The 19,044-nt window shown below is 39.2% G+C and overlaps 1 protein-coding gene and 1 long non-coding RNA gene across 4 annotated transcripts in view; one reads left to right on the forward strand and one right to left on the reverse strand.

Moving 5' to 3' along the window:
* Positions 1–19,044, forward strand: part of PTPRB (protein tyrosine phosphatase receptor type B) — a 128,081-nt gene that overhangs the window by 47,822 nt on the left and 61,215 nt on the right. For all 3 annotated transcript variants that reach the window (XM_033221269.1, XM_033221270.1, XM_033221271.1), the window contains 5 exons: positions 598–861; positions 2,913–3,182; positions 5,858–6,118; positions 11,800–12,066; positions 16,993–17,256. In XM_033221269.1, coding sequence (XP_033077160.1) covers positions 598–861; positions 2,913–3,182; positions 5,858–6,118; positions 11,800–12,066; positions 16,993–17,256 — 1,326 coding nt within the window. The remainder of the gene's footprint in view (positions 1–597; positions 862–2,912; positions 3,183–5,857; positions 6,119–11,799; positions 12,067–16,992; positions 17,257–19,044) is intronic.
* LOC117089748 overlaps positions 11,311–19,044 on the reverse strand; it is a 111,681-nt gene continuing 103,947 nt past the window's right edge. The window contains exon 8 of the long non-coding RNA XR_004439736.1: positions 11,311–11,460. This is a non-coding gene — a long non-coding RNA (uncharacterized LOC117089748). The remainder of the gene's footprint in view (positions 11,461–19,044) is intronic.

Below are 19,044 nucleotides of genomic sequence, written 5' to 3' on the forward strand. Positions count from 1 at the left end.
ATTTTCCTTTGATGAAGTAGTAACACAACTCATTAACTTTATCATGATTTAATATAAAAATTAGTTTTATCACATAAAATTTTATAATCATTAATCAACTGATCAATATATTTACTATGTACTCAATATTATTGAATATTAATATATAAAGGCGATAAGAAATGAGGCAGATGACAGACCTCTTTGCGCATTCCACTTAAAGAATTTCTGAATTGGGAAGGACCATTGTAGGGCTTTGACCTAGCTTCATTTGCCAATAAGAAACACTATAAGGTTCAGTGAACTAGAAGGAGCTGTCCAGAGTTTCCCAGCTGACTAATGGCCCAGTCTGAACCAGAATCCAGGCTTCTGCCTGACAAGATTTGGGCCTTGCCACCGAGCACATAGCCTACCTTTGGTTTTACAGCATTATTTTTGCCTCTTTAAATTTTTTTTTTTTTTCACCATCTGAAGAGGATAATTTTTGCCTCTTAAAGTGCTTGTTTTCTCCAGCGCAAGGAATGTGGCTTGCAGAAATAAAATCACAGGTCAAAATTTGGCCGTAGGACTGGTGAGATATCCTGAGTAAAAGTCTCTTTTCTGTTCTTTCTTAATTAGCCCCTATGGAAGTCTCAAATCTGAAGGTGACAAACGATGGCAGTTTGACCTCTCTAAAAGTCAAGTGGCAAAGACCTCCTGGAAATGTGGATTCTTACAACATCACCCTCTCTCACAGAGGGACCATCAAAGAATCCAGAGTATTAGCGCCTCGGGTCACTGAAACTCGCTTTAAAGAGTTAACCCCTGGACGACTTTATCAAGTTACTATCAGCTGTGTCTCTGGTGAACTGTCTGCTCAGAAGATGGCAGTGGGCAGAACATGTGAGTCTTGGGCTCCAGAATGTTCCTTGGTTGCTCGAATCACTCTCTGATCCACCTTAGAACAGGACAAAATAAGTTAGCAGGAAAACTCCTTTCCCAGTCCGAGAAGTGGAGCCTATGTAACTGAAGGTGTCTGGGGTAGGACCCATTTGTCTGAGTCACTTAGGCAAATGAGTTTGGATTTCTGAATGATGTGCATATTGTTTCTGTCTTATGCTTTTTCATGTCACATCATTTAAGTAGCATAAATGCATTAGCATTGATGCCAGTATATAAAACATTTCTGACTCATTCTTACAGTGAGAACCAGTTAGCATTTAACCATGTTTTCCATACATTATCTTATTAATTTATGTCCTCAAACACTTATCTATCCAGTGCCTTATATGTGTAAATTACTGTACTATTGTTAAAACAAATAAGACATGCTACTTGCCTTTAAGGCAGGATCCAACAAACTACCCCATCTGGTGCCAAATCTGGTCTGTGGCCTGATTTTGTTTAACCCTCAAGCTAAGAGTGGTTTTTACATGTTTAAAGGGTTGTACAAACAAATAAGCAAACAAACAAGAAAAAGATGAGACGGAAACCATATGTATCCTGCAAAACCTGAAATATTTACTACCTGATCCTTACAGAAAAAATTGTCCAACTTCTGCTTTAGAAAACTTTCATTTTAATCACACAGATGTAGAATACACACATGTACAAAAATAAAAATAGTACATTTTAATAATAGTGACTATATTGATATTTCCATGTATCAGGCACTGACAAAATAATTTACACCCATTATTTCATTTAGTTCTCACAACAAAACTGTGAGAGATGTCCTGCTATTATTAGCATTATACAGATAATTCAAAGAGATCAAATAATTTGTCCATAGTTATCCACTCAGTAAGTGCTGGAGCTAGAATTTAAACTAGGCTATTTGATTCCAGAGTCCATTCCCTCTACTATTAGAGATCTGAAGTAAAAGCTATATGGTCAAAGAGGAAAGATAACAAAATTCTCTTTCATAAGAGCAGTACAAACTTGGAGGAAATGGGAGCAGGGCACGGTGGCTCATGCCTGTAATCCCAGCACTTTAGGAGGCCGAAGTGGAGGGTTGCTTGAGCCCAGGAGTTTGAGACCAGCTTCGGCAACATAGTGAGACCCTGTTTCTACAAAATAATAATAATAATAATAGTAATAATAATTAGCTGGGCGTGGTGACATGTGCCTGTAGTCCTAGCTACTCAGGAGGCTGAGCTGGGAGGATTGCTTGAGCCCTGTGGTTGAGCCATGATTGCATCACTTCACTCCAGCCTAGCAATAGAGTGTGACCCTGTCTCAAAAAAAAAAAAAAAAAAAAAACCAGCTTGGAGGAAATAGAAATGGTCTTTAATGAGGACCTAATAAATGTAACATTTGTGACAAAGAGGGAAGAGCTTTTGGGGCAGAGGGGACAAAATAAGCAAAGGTCCAGAGGCAGAAGAGCCCAGGAGACTTGCAGGTCTACAGAACATGCAACTGGAGGCCAGCTTTCCAAAGGGTAGGGAAGGAGACAGGATGGCTGCAGAAAGTAGTCTCAGTAAGACTGGAAGGATGTGGGGTCTGAACTTAAAGAGCCAAAAATGTAAGCAGAGGGCTTGACATTTTATTCTGTAGATTATAGAGAGAGACCCTGAATGTTTTTAAGCAAAAAAAAATAGAGCTTAATCTTGCAAGAACATTAATCTTTTTAGTTGGAAAAAAGAAAGGAATGCCTCATGATCACGACATCCAATATTTCTTCCAAAGGATGCCACATATCACTAGATTATTAACACTGTAACAGAAGATTACATTACTGATATTACTAAAATGATTTTGGCAGACATTTCTTGAGTGTCAAATGTCTCCAAAATAAAGAACCCTCATTTGCAATCCACAGACATCAAGAGGGGATAGAAATGTTTTGAACTGCAGATATTGTGTCTCCTATCTATTGCTGCCCAAGAAAAGTAAATGAGTATTCTTACTTTTGGTTTGTAATATCTCCTTTTTGACATCATTTCACCATTTAGTTCCAGACAAAGTTGCAAACCTGGAGGCAAACAGTAATGGCTGGATGAGGTCTCTTGTAGTGAGCTGGTCGCCCCCTGCTGGAGACTGGGAGCAGTATCGGATCCTACTCTTCAATGATTCTGTAGTGCTGCTCAACATCACTGTGGGAAAGGAAGAAACACACTATGTCATGGATGACATGGGGCTCGTGCCGGGAAGACAGTATGAGGTGGAAGTCATTGTTGAGAGTGGAAATTTGAAGAATCCTGAGCGTTGCCAAGGCCGGACAGGTAGGCAAATACGAAGGTGTTAATACCAATGGAAGAGTAATTTGTTCCCTCTCCCAGGTAATCCAGGTAACTGCCGTAACAGCTAATATCATACCCTCGTGTTTTCTGAAATTGAGATATTAAGGACTTTAAGACTAACGTGGGGTTTCTAACACCTAATTTGTCAAATTAGAACATTTAAAATCACTTCCACTAGTAACTCCATTATTTCATGAAAGAAAGCCATTTTAGACACCAAAAGAGAAGGATGGATACATTCCGAAAATAAAGACAATCCTTCCCACAAAAGAAGAATGTTTTGCTAGTGATCAGCATTAGGGAACCATTGCCTTTGACCTCATGTTGACTAATGTGGGGATTTCAGGTACCAAGGAAGAGTGATTAAAGTGGAGAGGGATATATTTGGATTTTAGGGAAGGGAAGAATAAGGCTACTGAAATGAGAAAACAGGCTCAAAGAGGTTATACCTGCCCAAAGCTTTGCAGTATAATCATGACAGCAAGAATACCAAGACTCATGTTTCAGTATCCTCATACTGTCAAATACTTGTACTCACATTGTCAAATAAGAGAGTTGCACTTCCAAGTTCAACATTTCCTTGATAATCCTTGTAATGTGAAATACTCCATACTTAGAGTGAAATTCCAATACCTTCTTCTTAGTTTGCCTGATAATAGGGAAATAACTACATGGATTCACTGTTCTTAGAAGAATGTCAAAAGATCTTGACACCCACTTCGCTTGCCAACTGTGTCTTGCAGTAATCTCTTCATCTTCCAAATATTAATGTCCACTGGATGATGATCAAAGACCTAGAGCAGCTTAAACTAAGCTACTTTTAGTATTTCACAGGACAAGCATCTATGTCATCTCTAATATTTTATCACTCATCTCAAATGACTTGGAATTGTAAGATCACAAAACATTAGGGGCTCTCAGCATGTCAGCATAATTCTCAGGAGAACTTTTACTTATTTATTTACTTTTACTCTTTGAGATAGAGTCTTGCTGTGTCTCCCAGGCCTAGGCGGGAGTGCAGTGGTACAGTCTCGGCTCCCTGCAACCCCCACCTCCCAGGTTCAAGCAATTCTTGTACCTTGGCCTCCCAAGTATCTGGGATTACAGGCATGAGCCACCATGCTCAGCTAATTTTTGTATTTTTAGTAGAGACAGGATTTTACCATGTTGGCCAGGCTGGTCTCAAACTCCTGGCCTCAAGCAGTCCACCCACCTTGGCCTCCCAAAGTGCTAGGATCACAGGCATGAGCCATGGCGCCAGGCCAAACATTTGGGTTTTTGTTGTTGTTGTTGTTGTTGTTGTTGTTTTTGAGATAGAGTTTCACTCTTGTTGCCCAGGCTGGAGGGCAATGGCGTGATCTTGGCTCACTGCAACCTCTGCCTCCCAGGTTCAAGCGATTCTCCTGCCTCAGCCTCCCAAGTAGCTAGGATCACAGACATGCGCTACCACGCCTAGCTAATTTTGCATTTTTAGTAGAGACAGGGTTTCATCATGTTGGCCAGGCTGGTCTTAAACTCTTGATCTCAGGTGATCCACTCACCTCGACTTCCCAAAGTGCTAGGATTACTGGCGTGAGCCACTGCACCCAGCCCAAACTTTTCTTAAACTGTATCTCCAGTTTACCTTATTCAGGTAACTTGAAGTAGGCCTCGATGTAAATAATCAAATTATTTCTCTATACCAAAGGAGGAAGATGAAGAGTTAGGGACTCAGTTAGAATGGATTTATAGAAAATTTATGGATGCAAAATTTATAATAAAAATTTTCATACTTGATTCTTTCATAATTTAAGGCAGCAACACTTTTTTTTTTTTTTTTTTTTTGAGATGGAGTCTTGCTCTGTTGCCTAGACTGGAGTGCAGTGGCATGATCTCAGCTCACTGCAACCTCCACCTCCCGTGTTCAAGCAATTCTCGTGCCTCAGCTTCCCGACTAGCTGGGACTAGAGATGTGAGCCACCACGCCTGGCTAATTTTTGTATTTTTAGTAGAGATGGAGTTTTGCCATGTTGGCCAGGATGGTCTCAAACTCCTGACCTCAAGTGATCCACCCGCCTTGGCCTCCCAAAGTGCTGGGATTAGAGATGTGAGCCACTGCGCCCGACCAACACTTTATTCTTAATGTCTCCTAGAAATTGTAATAATAAAACCTTTTAAATGAATCAATTTTGAGACAAGTCCTCAATTAGATGCTATTATTGCCAGCCAACTCTCCCTTCCATGAACACATCAGTGTCCCCCACCTCAGAAATGAGGGAAAGTTGCACTTGGTCTCCTCAACCTATGGGGGTAACAAATACTCCTAGCTCCACCTAAATACTCAAACAGGAACTCTTCTTTGTGATTTTGGGAATGACAAGATTGGAGTAAATATTTTTGTATTACAGAATCCATATAAAAAGAAACTCAAAGTATTATGTAGTCAAAAATCAATGACTCTTCTGGCAAGATGTTTTCCAGTTGAGTCTGTATTTCTGGTTACAATACATTAACAAAGTTTTTTGTGATAAGATTTTGTTTTAATACTCAGAGACATACATAAAGCAAATGTTGAACTGAAACACTCTTAAGGATGGAAGAGAAGAGCTCTCAAAAGTATACTCTATGAATGTGCCTGAGTCCATCAGTGACCCAAGTCTCCATTGCTTTTTCCTCAGTCCCCCTGGCTGTCCTCCAGCTTCGTGTCAAACATGCCAATGAAACCTCACTGAGCATCATATGGCAGCCCCCTGTAGCAGAATGGGAGAAATACATCATTTCCCTAGCTGACAGAGACCTCTTACTGATCCATAAGTCACTCTCCAAAGATGCCAAAGAATTCACTTTTACTGACCTGGTGCCTGGACGAAAATACATGGCTACAGTCACCAGTATTAGTGGAGACTTAAAAAATTCCTCTTCAGTAAAAGGAAGAACAGGTAATAACCTTTATAAATTTTACATTTTAAAGTGTTCTGTCTGCTGAATTACTATTTAACATGCAATTTACAAGTATTCATTAACTGCCTATTATGTACTAGGCATTGTTTTATGGATCCTTTCTATTGTGTTTGTTTTCTATTTTACCAATTTCAGTTCTTATCTTTATTAGTTCCTTCTTTTTACTTGGCTTGGATTTAGTTTCCTAAACTTGAAAAAGAGTAAAGAACAACCCTTCCAAGGAGTTTTGCTGCAAAGGAGAGCAGAGAAATAGGGCAGCATCTAGAAGAGGAAGTATGGTTGAAAAGAGGATGATTTTTTAAAGGTAGAAGAAATAACAGCATGTTTTATGCTGGAGGGAATGATCTAGAAGATGTAGAAGGGGAATCATGATGATGTAAAGTGAGAGGGAAGAATTGCTGCAGTTTTTCCATGAGTAGGCAAGAGGTATTGGGATCTAGGGCACAAGTGGCTGAATTGGCTTTAGAAAGGAGCATGGGGAATCTAACTTCAGTGTCAGCTGGTATATTAGTCTGTTTTCACACTACTATAAAGATCCTACCCAAGACTGCGTAATTTATAAAGGAAAGAGGTTTAATTGACTCACAGTTCCACATGGCTGGGGAGGCCTCAGGAAACTTACAATCATGGTGGAAGGTGAGTTAGAATGGCGATCATTAAAAAGTCAGGAAACAACAGGTGCTGGAGAGGATGTGGAGAAATAGGAACACTGCTACACTGTTGGTGGGACTGTAAACTAGTTCAACCATTGTGGAAGACAGTCTGGTGATTCCTCAAGGATCTAGAACTAGAAATACCATTTGAACAAGCCATCCCATTACTGGGTATATACCCAAAGGATTATAAATCATGCTGCTATAAAGACACATGCACATGTATGTTTATTGCGGCACTGTTCACAACAGCAAAGACTTGGAACCAACCCAAATGTCCATCAACGACAGACTGGATTAGGAAAATGTGGCACATATACACCATGGAATACTATGCAGCCATAAAAAAGGATGAGTTAATGTCCTTTGTAGGGACATGGATGAAGCTGGAAACCATCATTCTGAGCAAACTATCCCAAGGACAGAAAACCAAACGCTGCATGTTCTCACTCATAGGTTGGAATTGAACAATGAGAACACTTGGACACAGGCTGGGGAACATCACACACTGGGGCCTGTTGTGGGGTGTGAGGAGCGGGGACAGGGTGGCATTAGGAGATATACCTAATGTAAATGACGAGTTAATGGATGCAGCACACCAACATGGAACATGTATACCTATTTAACAAACCTGCAATTGTGCACATGTACCCTAGAACTTAAAGTGTAATAAATAAATTAATTTTTAAAAATCATGGTGGAAAGTGAAGGGGAACCAGGCACCTTCTTCGCAAGATGGCAGGAGGGGAAGTGATGGAGATCAAAGGGGAAAGAGCCCCTTATAAAACCATCAGATCTTGTGAGAAATCACTCACTCACATGAGAACAGCATGGGAGAAACTGCTCCCATGATCCAGTCACCTCCCTCCCTGGACACATGCAGATTACAGTTCAAGATGAGATTTGGGTGGGGACACAAAGCCAAACCACATCATCTAGGGAAGAGAGAATATGTGGGTACAGATGCCAATAGGTGGATAGTTGTAGGGTTAGCAGTTATCTTCTAATTGCTCTCATTTTTTCAGTGTAATTGGAAGCAAAGTCATCAAGAAATCCCTTTTTAGCTAGACCTCGTGGCTCACATCTGTAATCCCAACACTTTGGGATGCTGAAACGGGTGGATCTTGAGGCCAGGAATTCGAGACTAGCCCGGCCAACGTGACAAGACACGGTATCTACTAAAACTACAAAAATTAGCTGGGAGTGGTGGCATGTACCTGTAATCCCAGATCCTTGGGAGGCTGAGGCATAAGAATCACTTAAACCCAGGAGGTGGAGGTTACATTGAGTCGAGATTCTGCCACTGCACGCCAGCCTGTGTGATACAGTGAGACCCTGTTCAAAAAAAAAAAAAAAATTCCTTTTTCAATGTATATACTGTTGTCCTGTATCTTATTTTTCTCTCCTCTTTTGATCCCACAAAAATATAGTTATTGCTTTATATAGTCAACATCTGTTTAGATTTACCTATCAATTTACTACCTTTTTTCTCATTTTTTCCTCCTGCATCTGAGACATTTTATCTGGGATTATTTTCATTTATTCTGGAGAACATTATTCAGATTTTCAGATTTCTTCATTGAGAGTTTCTAGGGACAAACTCTCTCAAATTTTGTTTTTGCTGGGCATATTTTTATATAACTCTCATCTTTTTATAGCTCTCGGTCTTGAAAGATATTTTCCTTAAGTTCCAACTCTGTGTTTAAAGTTATTTTCTCTCAGCACATAGAAGATATTATTCTAGTCTTTCTGGGATTTATTGTTGCTGCTGAGTCAGCTATCAGTCTAATTTTTATTTCTCTGAGTCTGTTTGCTATGACTGATTTTTCACCTTTGGTGTTCAGTTGTTTCACAATAATAGTCAAGGTGTAGAGTAGATATATGTCTTTTTGTTTCTCTTGCTTAAGATTGATTGGTATTTTTGTACTTTCCAATTAGTGTTTTTCTACAATCCTGGAAATTCTCAGCTATTAACTATCCGATATTGCCTCTTGCCCCTTCTCCATTCTCCACTCTGTCATCTTCTGGTATTCTAGAACACACATATACGAGCACATCAATATATTTCATATTTTCCATGTGTTTTCTCTCTGAACTACAGTATAGGTAACTTTCTCATCTCTTTGATTCATTTCATTAATTCTTTCTTCAGCTCTGTCTAATCTATTTTAAAATCTACCCACTGTGTTTTAAATTTTAATTGTTATGTTCTTCACTTTTAAGCATTCTCTTTGGCTCTCTTTCAAATTTACGTTGTGCTCTGTTGCCCTTTAGTTATATTTTCATTCCCCTCCTGTATTGTTATATGCAAATTAGCAATGTTTATTTTCCATCCTATGTCTGATAATTATAATAGCTGCAATCTTCAGGAGTTAAGTTCTGTTGTCTTTTGATTTTCCTGCCTTTTGTTTATGTTGCTTTATTTCTTTAAATGTATGTGATTTTTTTTTTTACCGTAAGCTTATTTTCCCTAGAATTTTATTCTGTGGAAATTATTTAAGGCCATGTTTGAAGGTGAGTTTCAGAAGGAATTTTTATTTGATTCTTTCTGGTGCACAAGCCTATCAAACCAGACCAACTTTAATCTAAATTGTCAACTTCAGGTTTTTTGATCACCTGGGTTTTATAAATTCAGGTTGCAAACACATTGAAACTATCTCAAGATTATGAATTCTCAGAGGAAATCGTTTTCTCCATCCAGTATTAAGAAGGCTGAAGTTGTATAGGGAGTAAAGAGAGACTATTTATTTCACTTATACTTAGAATGTAGCCTTTCCAATGTTATGCAAGATCACCTATGAGTTTCTTCAGCCTGGAAAAATCTACACTTTACCTCCTTTCTCCAATATCCTGCAATGCTATAAAATCAAAACTTACATTTGCATTTGAAAGGTGCTCTCAACACAACAGTTTGCTTTATGATCCAGTTATCTCTCTATCCTTTACTTTTTGACCTTTGAGAATCCCTTACATTCCTGACAAGTCATTCATTTACATTTTCGTATTTTATCCAATATGTATAGTTGTGTTTATTAAGGATTTTCATGGTATCGAGCCTATCATACTGCCAGAAATGGAAGTTTAAGGCATTGTTTTAGACCTAAGGTCATTTTTATCATCCTCACCACCCATATTGCTGGGTCATATAGTAATGCATGTTTAACTTTGTAGAAAACTGCCAAACTGCTTTCCAAAGTGTTTGTGAAATTTTGCATTCCCACCAGCAGTGTATGAGATTTCCACTTCCTCCACATTCTCAGCATGTATTACATGATATTAGCAGTTTGTTTTAAAATTTAGCCATTCTAACCATTATAATAAGATAATGATATCTCATGTGGTTTTAATTTGCCTTTTTCTGATGTCTAATGGCTTTGAGAATCCTTTCACAAGCTTATTTGTCACCCATTTATCTTCTTTGGGGAAGTTTTTGTTCAAATATTTTGCTGAATTTTAAAATAGGATTGTTTGTTTGTCCTCGGTCAAAATGTTTTCTGTCGGTTTTTCATTTTGATGTCTAATTTATCAATTTTTGTCTTTCATAAATCATGCTGTGGTGTCATATCTAAAAATATTTGCCTAAATCAAGGTCACAAAGATTTTCTCCTAGAAGTTTATAGTTTTAGGTGTTAAATGTAGGTCTGCGACCCATTTTGAGTTAATTTTTATATATGATGTGAGATATGGGTGAAGGTTTTTTCTTTGCATATAGATACCTGGTAATTCCAGCCCTATGTATTAAAAAGACTATCTTTTCTCCATGAAATTGCCTTTGGATCTCTAAAAAAATCCATTAGTAGCATATTTGTTCTTCTATTTCTGTACTCTCAATTCTGTTCCATCAATCTATGTTTCTGTCTGCCCTTTGCCAGTATTATCCTGTCTTCATTACAAGATTTTTAGTGAAATCAGGTGGTATTAGTCCTCTAACTTTATTCTTCTTTTTCAAAATTGCTTTGGATACTGTAGCTGTTCACCTTTCATATAAAATTTAGAATTAAAATTGAATCTTTAGAATTATAATTGAATCTGATCCATATACAGTAGGATTTTTTTAGTGAACACATTTGTAGAAGTCAATGAACTTTGAGAAAGAGGGGTGCCAAGGTTACAATCCCTTTGATTATTATAATTCAGGAAAGAGGCACAAAGAAGAATGTATGTTGACCAAGTGCCAACTTCAAGATCTGTGTATAAGATTTGTTAAACGATAAGTTGAAGCAATAAATGTTGTTAATTAGGAAAAGGACACAGGCTTAGGGGTTAGACAAATCTAGCTTTCAGTTCCAGGTTGGCTATTTGTTAGCACTGTGATATAAATTACTTACATTTTATGATCCTTGGTTTCCTTGTTAATAAATGGAATAATAAAATCAACTTTATAGAGTTCTGAATGGGTGTCAAATAATGTAACCTTCATGAGACATATAGCTCATAACTGGCACATAGTAGACATTCAGTAGTTGTTGTTGTTATTACTTTGTAATATATATTATTATAATTTATATTATTACATGTTCATATATAATAACAGCCCCTTTGAGAATGTGCCAGTATAGAACTAACCAGTTTGCTAGACCATACTCACCCGACTGAAGGGAATTCCCAGTACCACCCCAGAACAATCATTGGCTCAGGTAGATTAGATAGCTTTGAATTCTCATGAGCTAAGGACAGATAAAATCATATTAACTAAGCAGTTTTCAAAAATAGCAGCCTTCATTATCTAAAATTTAAAACCAAAACCATTGAATAAGCATGCATCATCTCATCCTTGGATCCTAAATAATTTTGATTCCCTATATAAGCAGCTTTTTCAAAGTACTAAAGCTTTCTAGAGGAGTAGTTCTCCATATGCCACAGGAAATAGAACTAAGAGTCTATAGCAACAACACAAAAATTATTTTTAGCACTTTCAAGTCTGTCTCCATTTTTTGACTCATTTTTCTTACACTTTCTTAAGGTGACTAAGTGTCATTTGTTTTGTCTTCTGTCTACTGTTTTAGTGCCTGCCCAAGTGACTGACTTGCATGTGGCCAACCAAGGAATGACCAGTAGTCTATTTACTAACTGGACCCAGGCACAAGGAGATGTAGAATTTTACCAAGTCTTACTGATCCATGAAAATGTGGTCATTAAAAATGAAAGCATCTTCAGTGAGACCAGTGGATACAGCTTCTACTCTCTCAAGTCCGGGAGCCTGTACTCCGTGGTAGTAACAACAGTGAGTGGAGGGATCTCTTCCCGACAAGTGGTGGTGGAGGGAAGAACAGGTAAGAAGTAGAGATATGTGTCTGTAACTTACTAAGATCTGAGTACATGAGACCCCTAATCAGAATATTATAGAAATATCCTAAAATCAGACTTATCCCTGGCCTTCCTAAAAGCTAAGTTTCAATGCCACCCAGAAGGTATATGGAATGGAAATTGGGCGATGGGTGATGGTAAGAGAGAATAAATTCTGAATTTTTTTTTTTGAGATGGAATTTCACTCTTGTAGCTCAGGCTAGAGTGCAATGGCATGATCTCGGCTCACCACAACCTCCACCTCCTGGGTTCAAGAGATTCTCCTACCTCAGCCTCCCAAGTAGCTGGGATTACAGACATGTGCCACCACACCCGGCTAACTTTGTATTTTTAGTAGAGACAGAGTTTCTCCATGTTGGTAAGGCTGGTCTCGAACTCCCAACCTCAGGTGATCTGCCCGCCTTGGCCTCCCAAAGTGCTGGGATTACTGGCATGAGCCACCGCAGCTGGCTGAATATTTTAACGTCTCCAGTGAACATGTAAGAGCGCCTCACTTGATGCCTAGACTTATCCCTTATTCAGTTGATTTCCTTTGAAATGTTTATGTCCCCATAAAGGTAAATAATAATGAGATAAAAAACAAAACTAATCTCCCAAAGAAAGCATCTTTCACTCTTTTATATTCTTGGTTTGCAAGACATAAAAAGAAAATGATCTCCAATTAATATGGTCAGAGGTGGAGTTGATCTAATTTTCAGGTCTCATATATTTTCATAAGCAACATTAAACAAGTGCTTAATATGCTATCTAAACAATTTTTCTGGACCTTAAGAGCTCCCTGTTAGAAAGCTAAGTAAACAAATAAGTGTCATTATGGTCATGTGTGTCAGGGAGCCATGGCACCGAACCATTGTACGTAATACAATGAAAGAACATAAAAGTTAACATATATGATATATAAAATTTATGTTCATTTCTTAGAAAAAAATTACATAAAACCAATAGAAGCTTTGATAATTATTCGTGACCTTGTCTACTTAATTTTATATAATTATTGTAAGTTGGATTTCAGGCTTCTCCTTCTGTATCCTCAACACTCAAATTCTATTTATCAGCTGCAGGCATCATAGATGCATCTCTTTCCAAAATCATGAATCTCACGTACTTAATGAACCCAGAAGACATTAACTTCATTAAATCTCCCAGAAGAACAATGAAGTCACTGAGATGTTTCATAGTCTTGGTAGAAATTCACTGGTGTAGGCCCATTTCCCTCATTCTATGACAGCTGACATTGTCACCTGCATCTTTCTTTCTTTTTTTTTTTTCCAAGACGGAGTCTCATTTTGTCACCCAGCTGGAGTGCAGTGGCACGATCTTGGCCTACAGAAACCTCTGACTCCCTGGTTCCAGCGATTCTCCTGCCTCATTCTCTCTAGTAGCTGGGATTACAGGCACACACCACCACACCCCGCTAATTTTTGTAGTTTTAGTAGAAACGGGGTTTCACCTTGTTGGCCAGGATAGTCTCGATCTCCTGACCTCGTGATCTGCCCGCCTCAGCCTCCCAAAGTGCTGGGATTACAGGTGTGAGCCACTGCGTCTGGCCCGTCACCTGCATCTTTCTCCCTGATATTTTCTTTCCTTTCTTTTAATGGCTCTTGGCACCATCCATTGGTGTAGCATACTTGTTGGGGGGCGCTGAAAAGCTTAGCATGGAAATCAGGAGGCCTAGGTTTTGGTCCTAGCTGTGCCATTAACTTACTTCCCTAAGCTTCTGTGTTTTAATCCAGGCACAATAATTCACTCCTATCCTGGGTGTCAGAATAGGGAAGGAGAAATAATAAGAAGGCTGAGGAGAGGAGTGGAGGATGACCTTGCATTCATTTCCCAGTGATGTGCAGTTTTATCAGTCACATTAGACTGATTTAATTCGTGCTTAGACACTGTATAATGTGGGTGTTCATGATTGGATGCCTCTATTGGTTGGGATCCAGTCTTCTACCATCGGTGGCTCTTCTTTGCTGTAGGTCCTCAGAGCTCTCCACATTTCTCCAGATAATGGAGGTGGGAGAGGGGTACAACTCATCAGACTTGGGAGTAGACATTTCACTTCTACCCACATTCCACTGGCCAGAACTCAGTTACATGGCTGCATCTGACTGCCTGGCAGCCTGAGAAATGTAGTCTAGCTGTGTGTCACAAGGAAAGGAAACGGTTGGGGAACCATATTCTGCCACACAGGTTGATTCTCATTTTAAATACCACAAGGATTGTCCAACTTGTTGTGAGCTACTAAAATAGTCTAGTCTGTGCTATCTCTTGAAATAACTGGGCACTTTAAATAAGTGGGACTTACAATTATTTTTACATCTATATTTTAATTAGAATAAAGGTAAAGTATTTGACCCATATTATATCATAGAAGCATTTTATTTTATTTTATTTTATTTTTTTTTTTTTTTTTTTTTTTTTTTTGAGACGGAGTCTCGCTCTGTCGCCCGGGCTGGAGTACAGTGGCCGGATCTCAGCTCACTGCAAGCTCCGCCTCATGGGTTTACGCCATTCTCCTGCCTCAGCCTCCCGAGTAGCTGGGACTACAGGCGCCCACCACTTCGCCCGGCTAGTTTTTGTATTTTTAGTAGAGACGGGGTTTCACCGTGTTAGCCAGGATGGTCTCGATCTCCTGACCTCGTGATCCGCCCGTCTCGGCCTCCCAAAGTGCTGGGATTACAGGCTTGAGCCACCGCGCCCGGCCTAGAAGCATTTTAAAAAGGGACAAGAAATTATTTGAAGAATGGTCATAAAGTTTTGAGGAGAGAACCAAATATGAATAAGTATGAGCATGAGTTATTTTACTCAAACATATGAAGAGTGCACATTATCATGATAAAGAAGGAAAATGGGAGACTTCTATAGAAGAAGAATAATAGGGATTTTGAAAGGTGCCTCTTTTAATAAATTTTGTACACAGTCAATTGTAAAGAATTCAGTGGCTATGGCCTTGATAATCCTTATCATCTCCTCAAATTGCTGAAATATTAGTCAATACTGAAATAATTTTGAAAGGTATGCTTATATTTCACTTGTTTCCACTGAGTTGAAACATATAAATAAACCCTCCTAGCTCGGATAAGATGGCAGAATATTTGAAATTAAAGATATTAGATATACTTAACAAATCTAATTCTAATCTGGGAAAATGCTCATCCTAAAGGAAAAACAAATTTTGTATCTATTTTTTCTTAAACAAGTGAATCATATTTCTTCCAAAACTTTTGATAATTGTGTCTTTTCTGATACAATGTTAGGGCCAGGTGCGGTGGCTCACGTCTGTAATCCCAGCACTTTGGGAGGCCGAGGCAGGCGGATCACAAGGTCAGGAGATTGAGACCATCCTGACTAACACGGTGAAACTCCATCTCTACTAAAAATACAAAAATTAGCTGGGCATGGTGGCAGGTGCCTGTAGTCCCAGCTACTCGGGAGGCTGAGGCAGGAGAATGGCATGAATCCAGGAGGCGGAGCTTGCAGTGAGCCGAGATCGCACCACTGCACTCCAGCCTGGGCGACAGAATGAGACTCCATCTCAAAAAAAAAAATTTAGTAGTTGCAAATATTTCAAGCAGTTTTTAAAAACAAGCATAACGAGTTGCTTTTGAGAGCAACCAAAGGATGTATGGATGGCTGAATGGCGGAAGGAAGGAAGGAAAGAAAGAAAAAAGGAAGAAAAGAAGGAAAGAAAAGGAAGGAAGAGATGTACCAATATATAAATCTCCTGGCTAAAAAGTTCAACTTTATATCTAGGAAATGTCCATATATGTGGATGAACATTACCAGAGTTGTTCACTAGAATGCAGTTTATAATTTTTAGTGATGGATAAGTGCTTTTAAGTATAAGGTATGCTTTGGGGCTTAATTCACAAAGTCAGAGCATATTACATTAGAAGGATTCTCAGAAGTCATCTAGCCAAATCCTGTCCATTTTAAGTGATGTACTGAAATTGACAATCACATGAAACTGTTAAGTTAATCAACTAATGATTACAACAGTAGTGCAGTTCATATATACTGTAATATTTTACCCTATATTCATTTATGGCAGTACTATTTATGGGCACCTATTTCCGATATGTGGTTAAATTTTTACTCAATACTGCAGTTACTAATTTGCTGACTATACATCCAGCCAGAGAACTTCTTGAAGACATTCATGCCTTTTTTCATTTTTGTATACCTGACAAATAGCAGGTTCTCAGTAAACGTTTGTGACACTAATCCCCAATTCATATAAGCAAATGATTATAGTTGACATCAGAAAACCCATTATTGCCATAATAGTTCTCTTTGCCCTTGGTTGGTCCAGCTTCCAGACTTCTTATTTCCAAGACCGGTTTTTAGACTTCTACCACTAGAGGGCAGGAAATGCTTTGCAAAGGGAAAACGGTCCCTCTTGTGTTTGCTATTACTTCCCGGGAATAAATAAATTCATCACAAGAAGATTGAAGCTATCCCAGTTTAAGTTCTTTAGAAAAGCTACCATATTCTTTCCCTTTCCACTCAAACATTTTTGCTTTATTGGTAAGTTTGGTTCAAGTTGATTCATTTGGATTGTTGAAATATTTGTTCCCTTTCTTACAGGGAACCTTCTAAAACATTCTATAAAGATGCCTCCACTTGAAATGCTTTACAAACAACCCTATAAAAATTCAGTAGTGGCATCCTTGTATTTACGAGGCATCCCAAAGGCCTCCTGACATTTTTATTTTGATTAGCCTTCTGATGTAAGAACATTCAGCTTCTAGAAGCTGAGTGAAATCCTCACACTTCTTTGACCTCTTATGTAATCAGATTAGATCTCGAGTCAACGATTTGTGCTGACTGCAATAGACAACCCAAACTTTTGACTGTGTTTTTCTTTTTGAATCCCCCCGTACCTTTCAAAATCACAGTCCCTTCCAGTGTGAGTGGAGTAACGGTGAACAATTCCGGTCGTAATGACTACCTCAGCGTTTCCTGGCTGCCGGCGCCCGGAGATGTGGATAACTATGAGGTGACGTTGTCTCATGACGGCAGGGTGGTTCAGTCCCTTGTCATTGCCAAGTCTGTCAGAGAATGTTCCTTCAGCTCCCTCATCCCAGGCCGCCTTTACACCGTGACCATAACTACAAGGAGTGGCAAGTATGAAAATCACTCCTTCAGCCAAGAGCGGACAGGTAAGGCTGTATGAAGGTTCAGGGGCTCTGTAAGAACCAATTCACATGTGGCTCAGGGCACCACAGAGCTGTAGCAATTCTGTAATGATGGGATGAAAGGCCCTTGAGATCACGAAACTGTTATGGAGTCTTCGTATTTTAACCCAAGAAACTCCTTATGTGAGCAGACCCTGTGTGACTAGAATTTCTATTATATTCAAATAGCGTAAAAAGTATTACCGTTTGGCCGGGCGCGGTGGCTCAAGCCTGTAATCCCAGCACTTTGGGAGACCAAGGCGGGTGGATCACGAGGTCAGGAGATCGAGACCATCCTGGCTAACACGGTGAAACCTTGTCTCTACTAAAAATACAAAAAATTAGCTGGGCGTACTGGCGGGCGCCTGTAGTCCCAGCTACTCGGGAGGCTGAGGCAGGAGAATGGCATGAACCTGGGAGGTGGAGCTTGCAGGGAGCCGAGATCGTGCCACTGCACTCCAGCCTGGAAGACAGTGAGACTCCGTCTCAAAAAAAAAAAAAAAAAAAAAAGTATTCCCATCTATGGAGTACTTTTTGGTTGCTAAGACCTGGCTTTATATGTCTTAACTAACCCATATGAACGCCTTATTGAGATAGTCATTGTTATGATTCCCATTTTACAGATCAGGAAACCAAGGTTCGGGGAGGTCAAGTAACTTGCCCAGCTGTTTACCTTGTTAAACACCCAGTCTGTTTCAGATCCTGGTTTTAAACCCAGTTCTGAATGACTCCAGTGCCTACAAAGCTCTCCATCCTAAAATCCATCCTGAAATGTCTGCTGGTCAAAACCACTATTCATCCTTTTTTACACAAGGTGAAAATGTGAACTTTTATGGTTCTGGGATTAGGGAGCAAAAATCTTAGCAAAGAAAATGAATGTTCAGTCCAATGTGCTGGAAAGAATTAAATTTAAATAGCTACCATTTTCCCAATATATTTATGCTTTCTGGGGTTTATACCTGAGATTTCTGCTTAAGGTTGGCATCAATACATTGTCAAATGTTTCCTACTAAGCTACGAGTTTATTTCTGTATTTTAAAATGTCAGTTTTTCCATGAGGTTCTGGGACAACTGTCCTTATCCTATTACATAGCACAGGACCTGGGACTTAGTAGGCACTCAGTAAATATTTGGCAAAGGAATAACCAGAAATCACTTAGATCAGGGGTTCCACCTGGGAGTCCATGGTTCATGGGAGACTTTACAAATGTAGTAACCCCTGAAATTGTTTATGAAGTGGCTGGGGATAGGAAAGATATATGCATTTCTTTGAGAAGTAAGAGTCCATGGCTTTTATCAGGTTCTCATGGTTTCTGTGACCCCCCAAAAGCTAAGAACCTCTGATTTATATTGTTACAGGATGCTGGCATTGAAGGGGTCCTTAGAATGATCTAATCATATTTCCCCATTTGGATATAAATGAAATCCCAGAGAAGGAGTGTGGCTTCTCCAAGGTTGCAGGGCTGGCCGGTAGTGGAGCTCAGCCTAGCTCCAGTGCCATGTCTATTCCATCACGCTGTATCCTAGAGCACTAGTCAGGGATATAAAGAGATTAGCCCTACCCTCGAATAATTTTAAGCCCAGTTACACTGACAATCACAATAATGACTTAGATCTGAAAAGCAGATTTCTATTTACAAAGCAGTCTTATGTCAGGGTCTCATATTAATCAACTTGGAGCGTAAAAATCACCAGAAATTAAAGGATGTGTTACCTAACCACCAACCCCTTGCTTCCTTCCAATGTCAATTCATGATGATTTCCTATCCGTAT

The sequence above is a fragment of the Trachypithecus francoisi genome, unplaced genomic scaffold, assembly GCF_009764315.1.
Source record: "Trachypithecus francoisi isolate TF-2019V2 unplaced genomic scaffold, Tfra_2.0 Lachesis_group11, whole genome shotgun sequence".
In the NCBI taxonomy this organism is placed as follows: Eukaryota; Metazoa; Chordata; class Mammalia; order Primates; family Cercopithecidae; genus Trachypithecus; species Trachypithecus francoisi.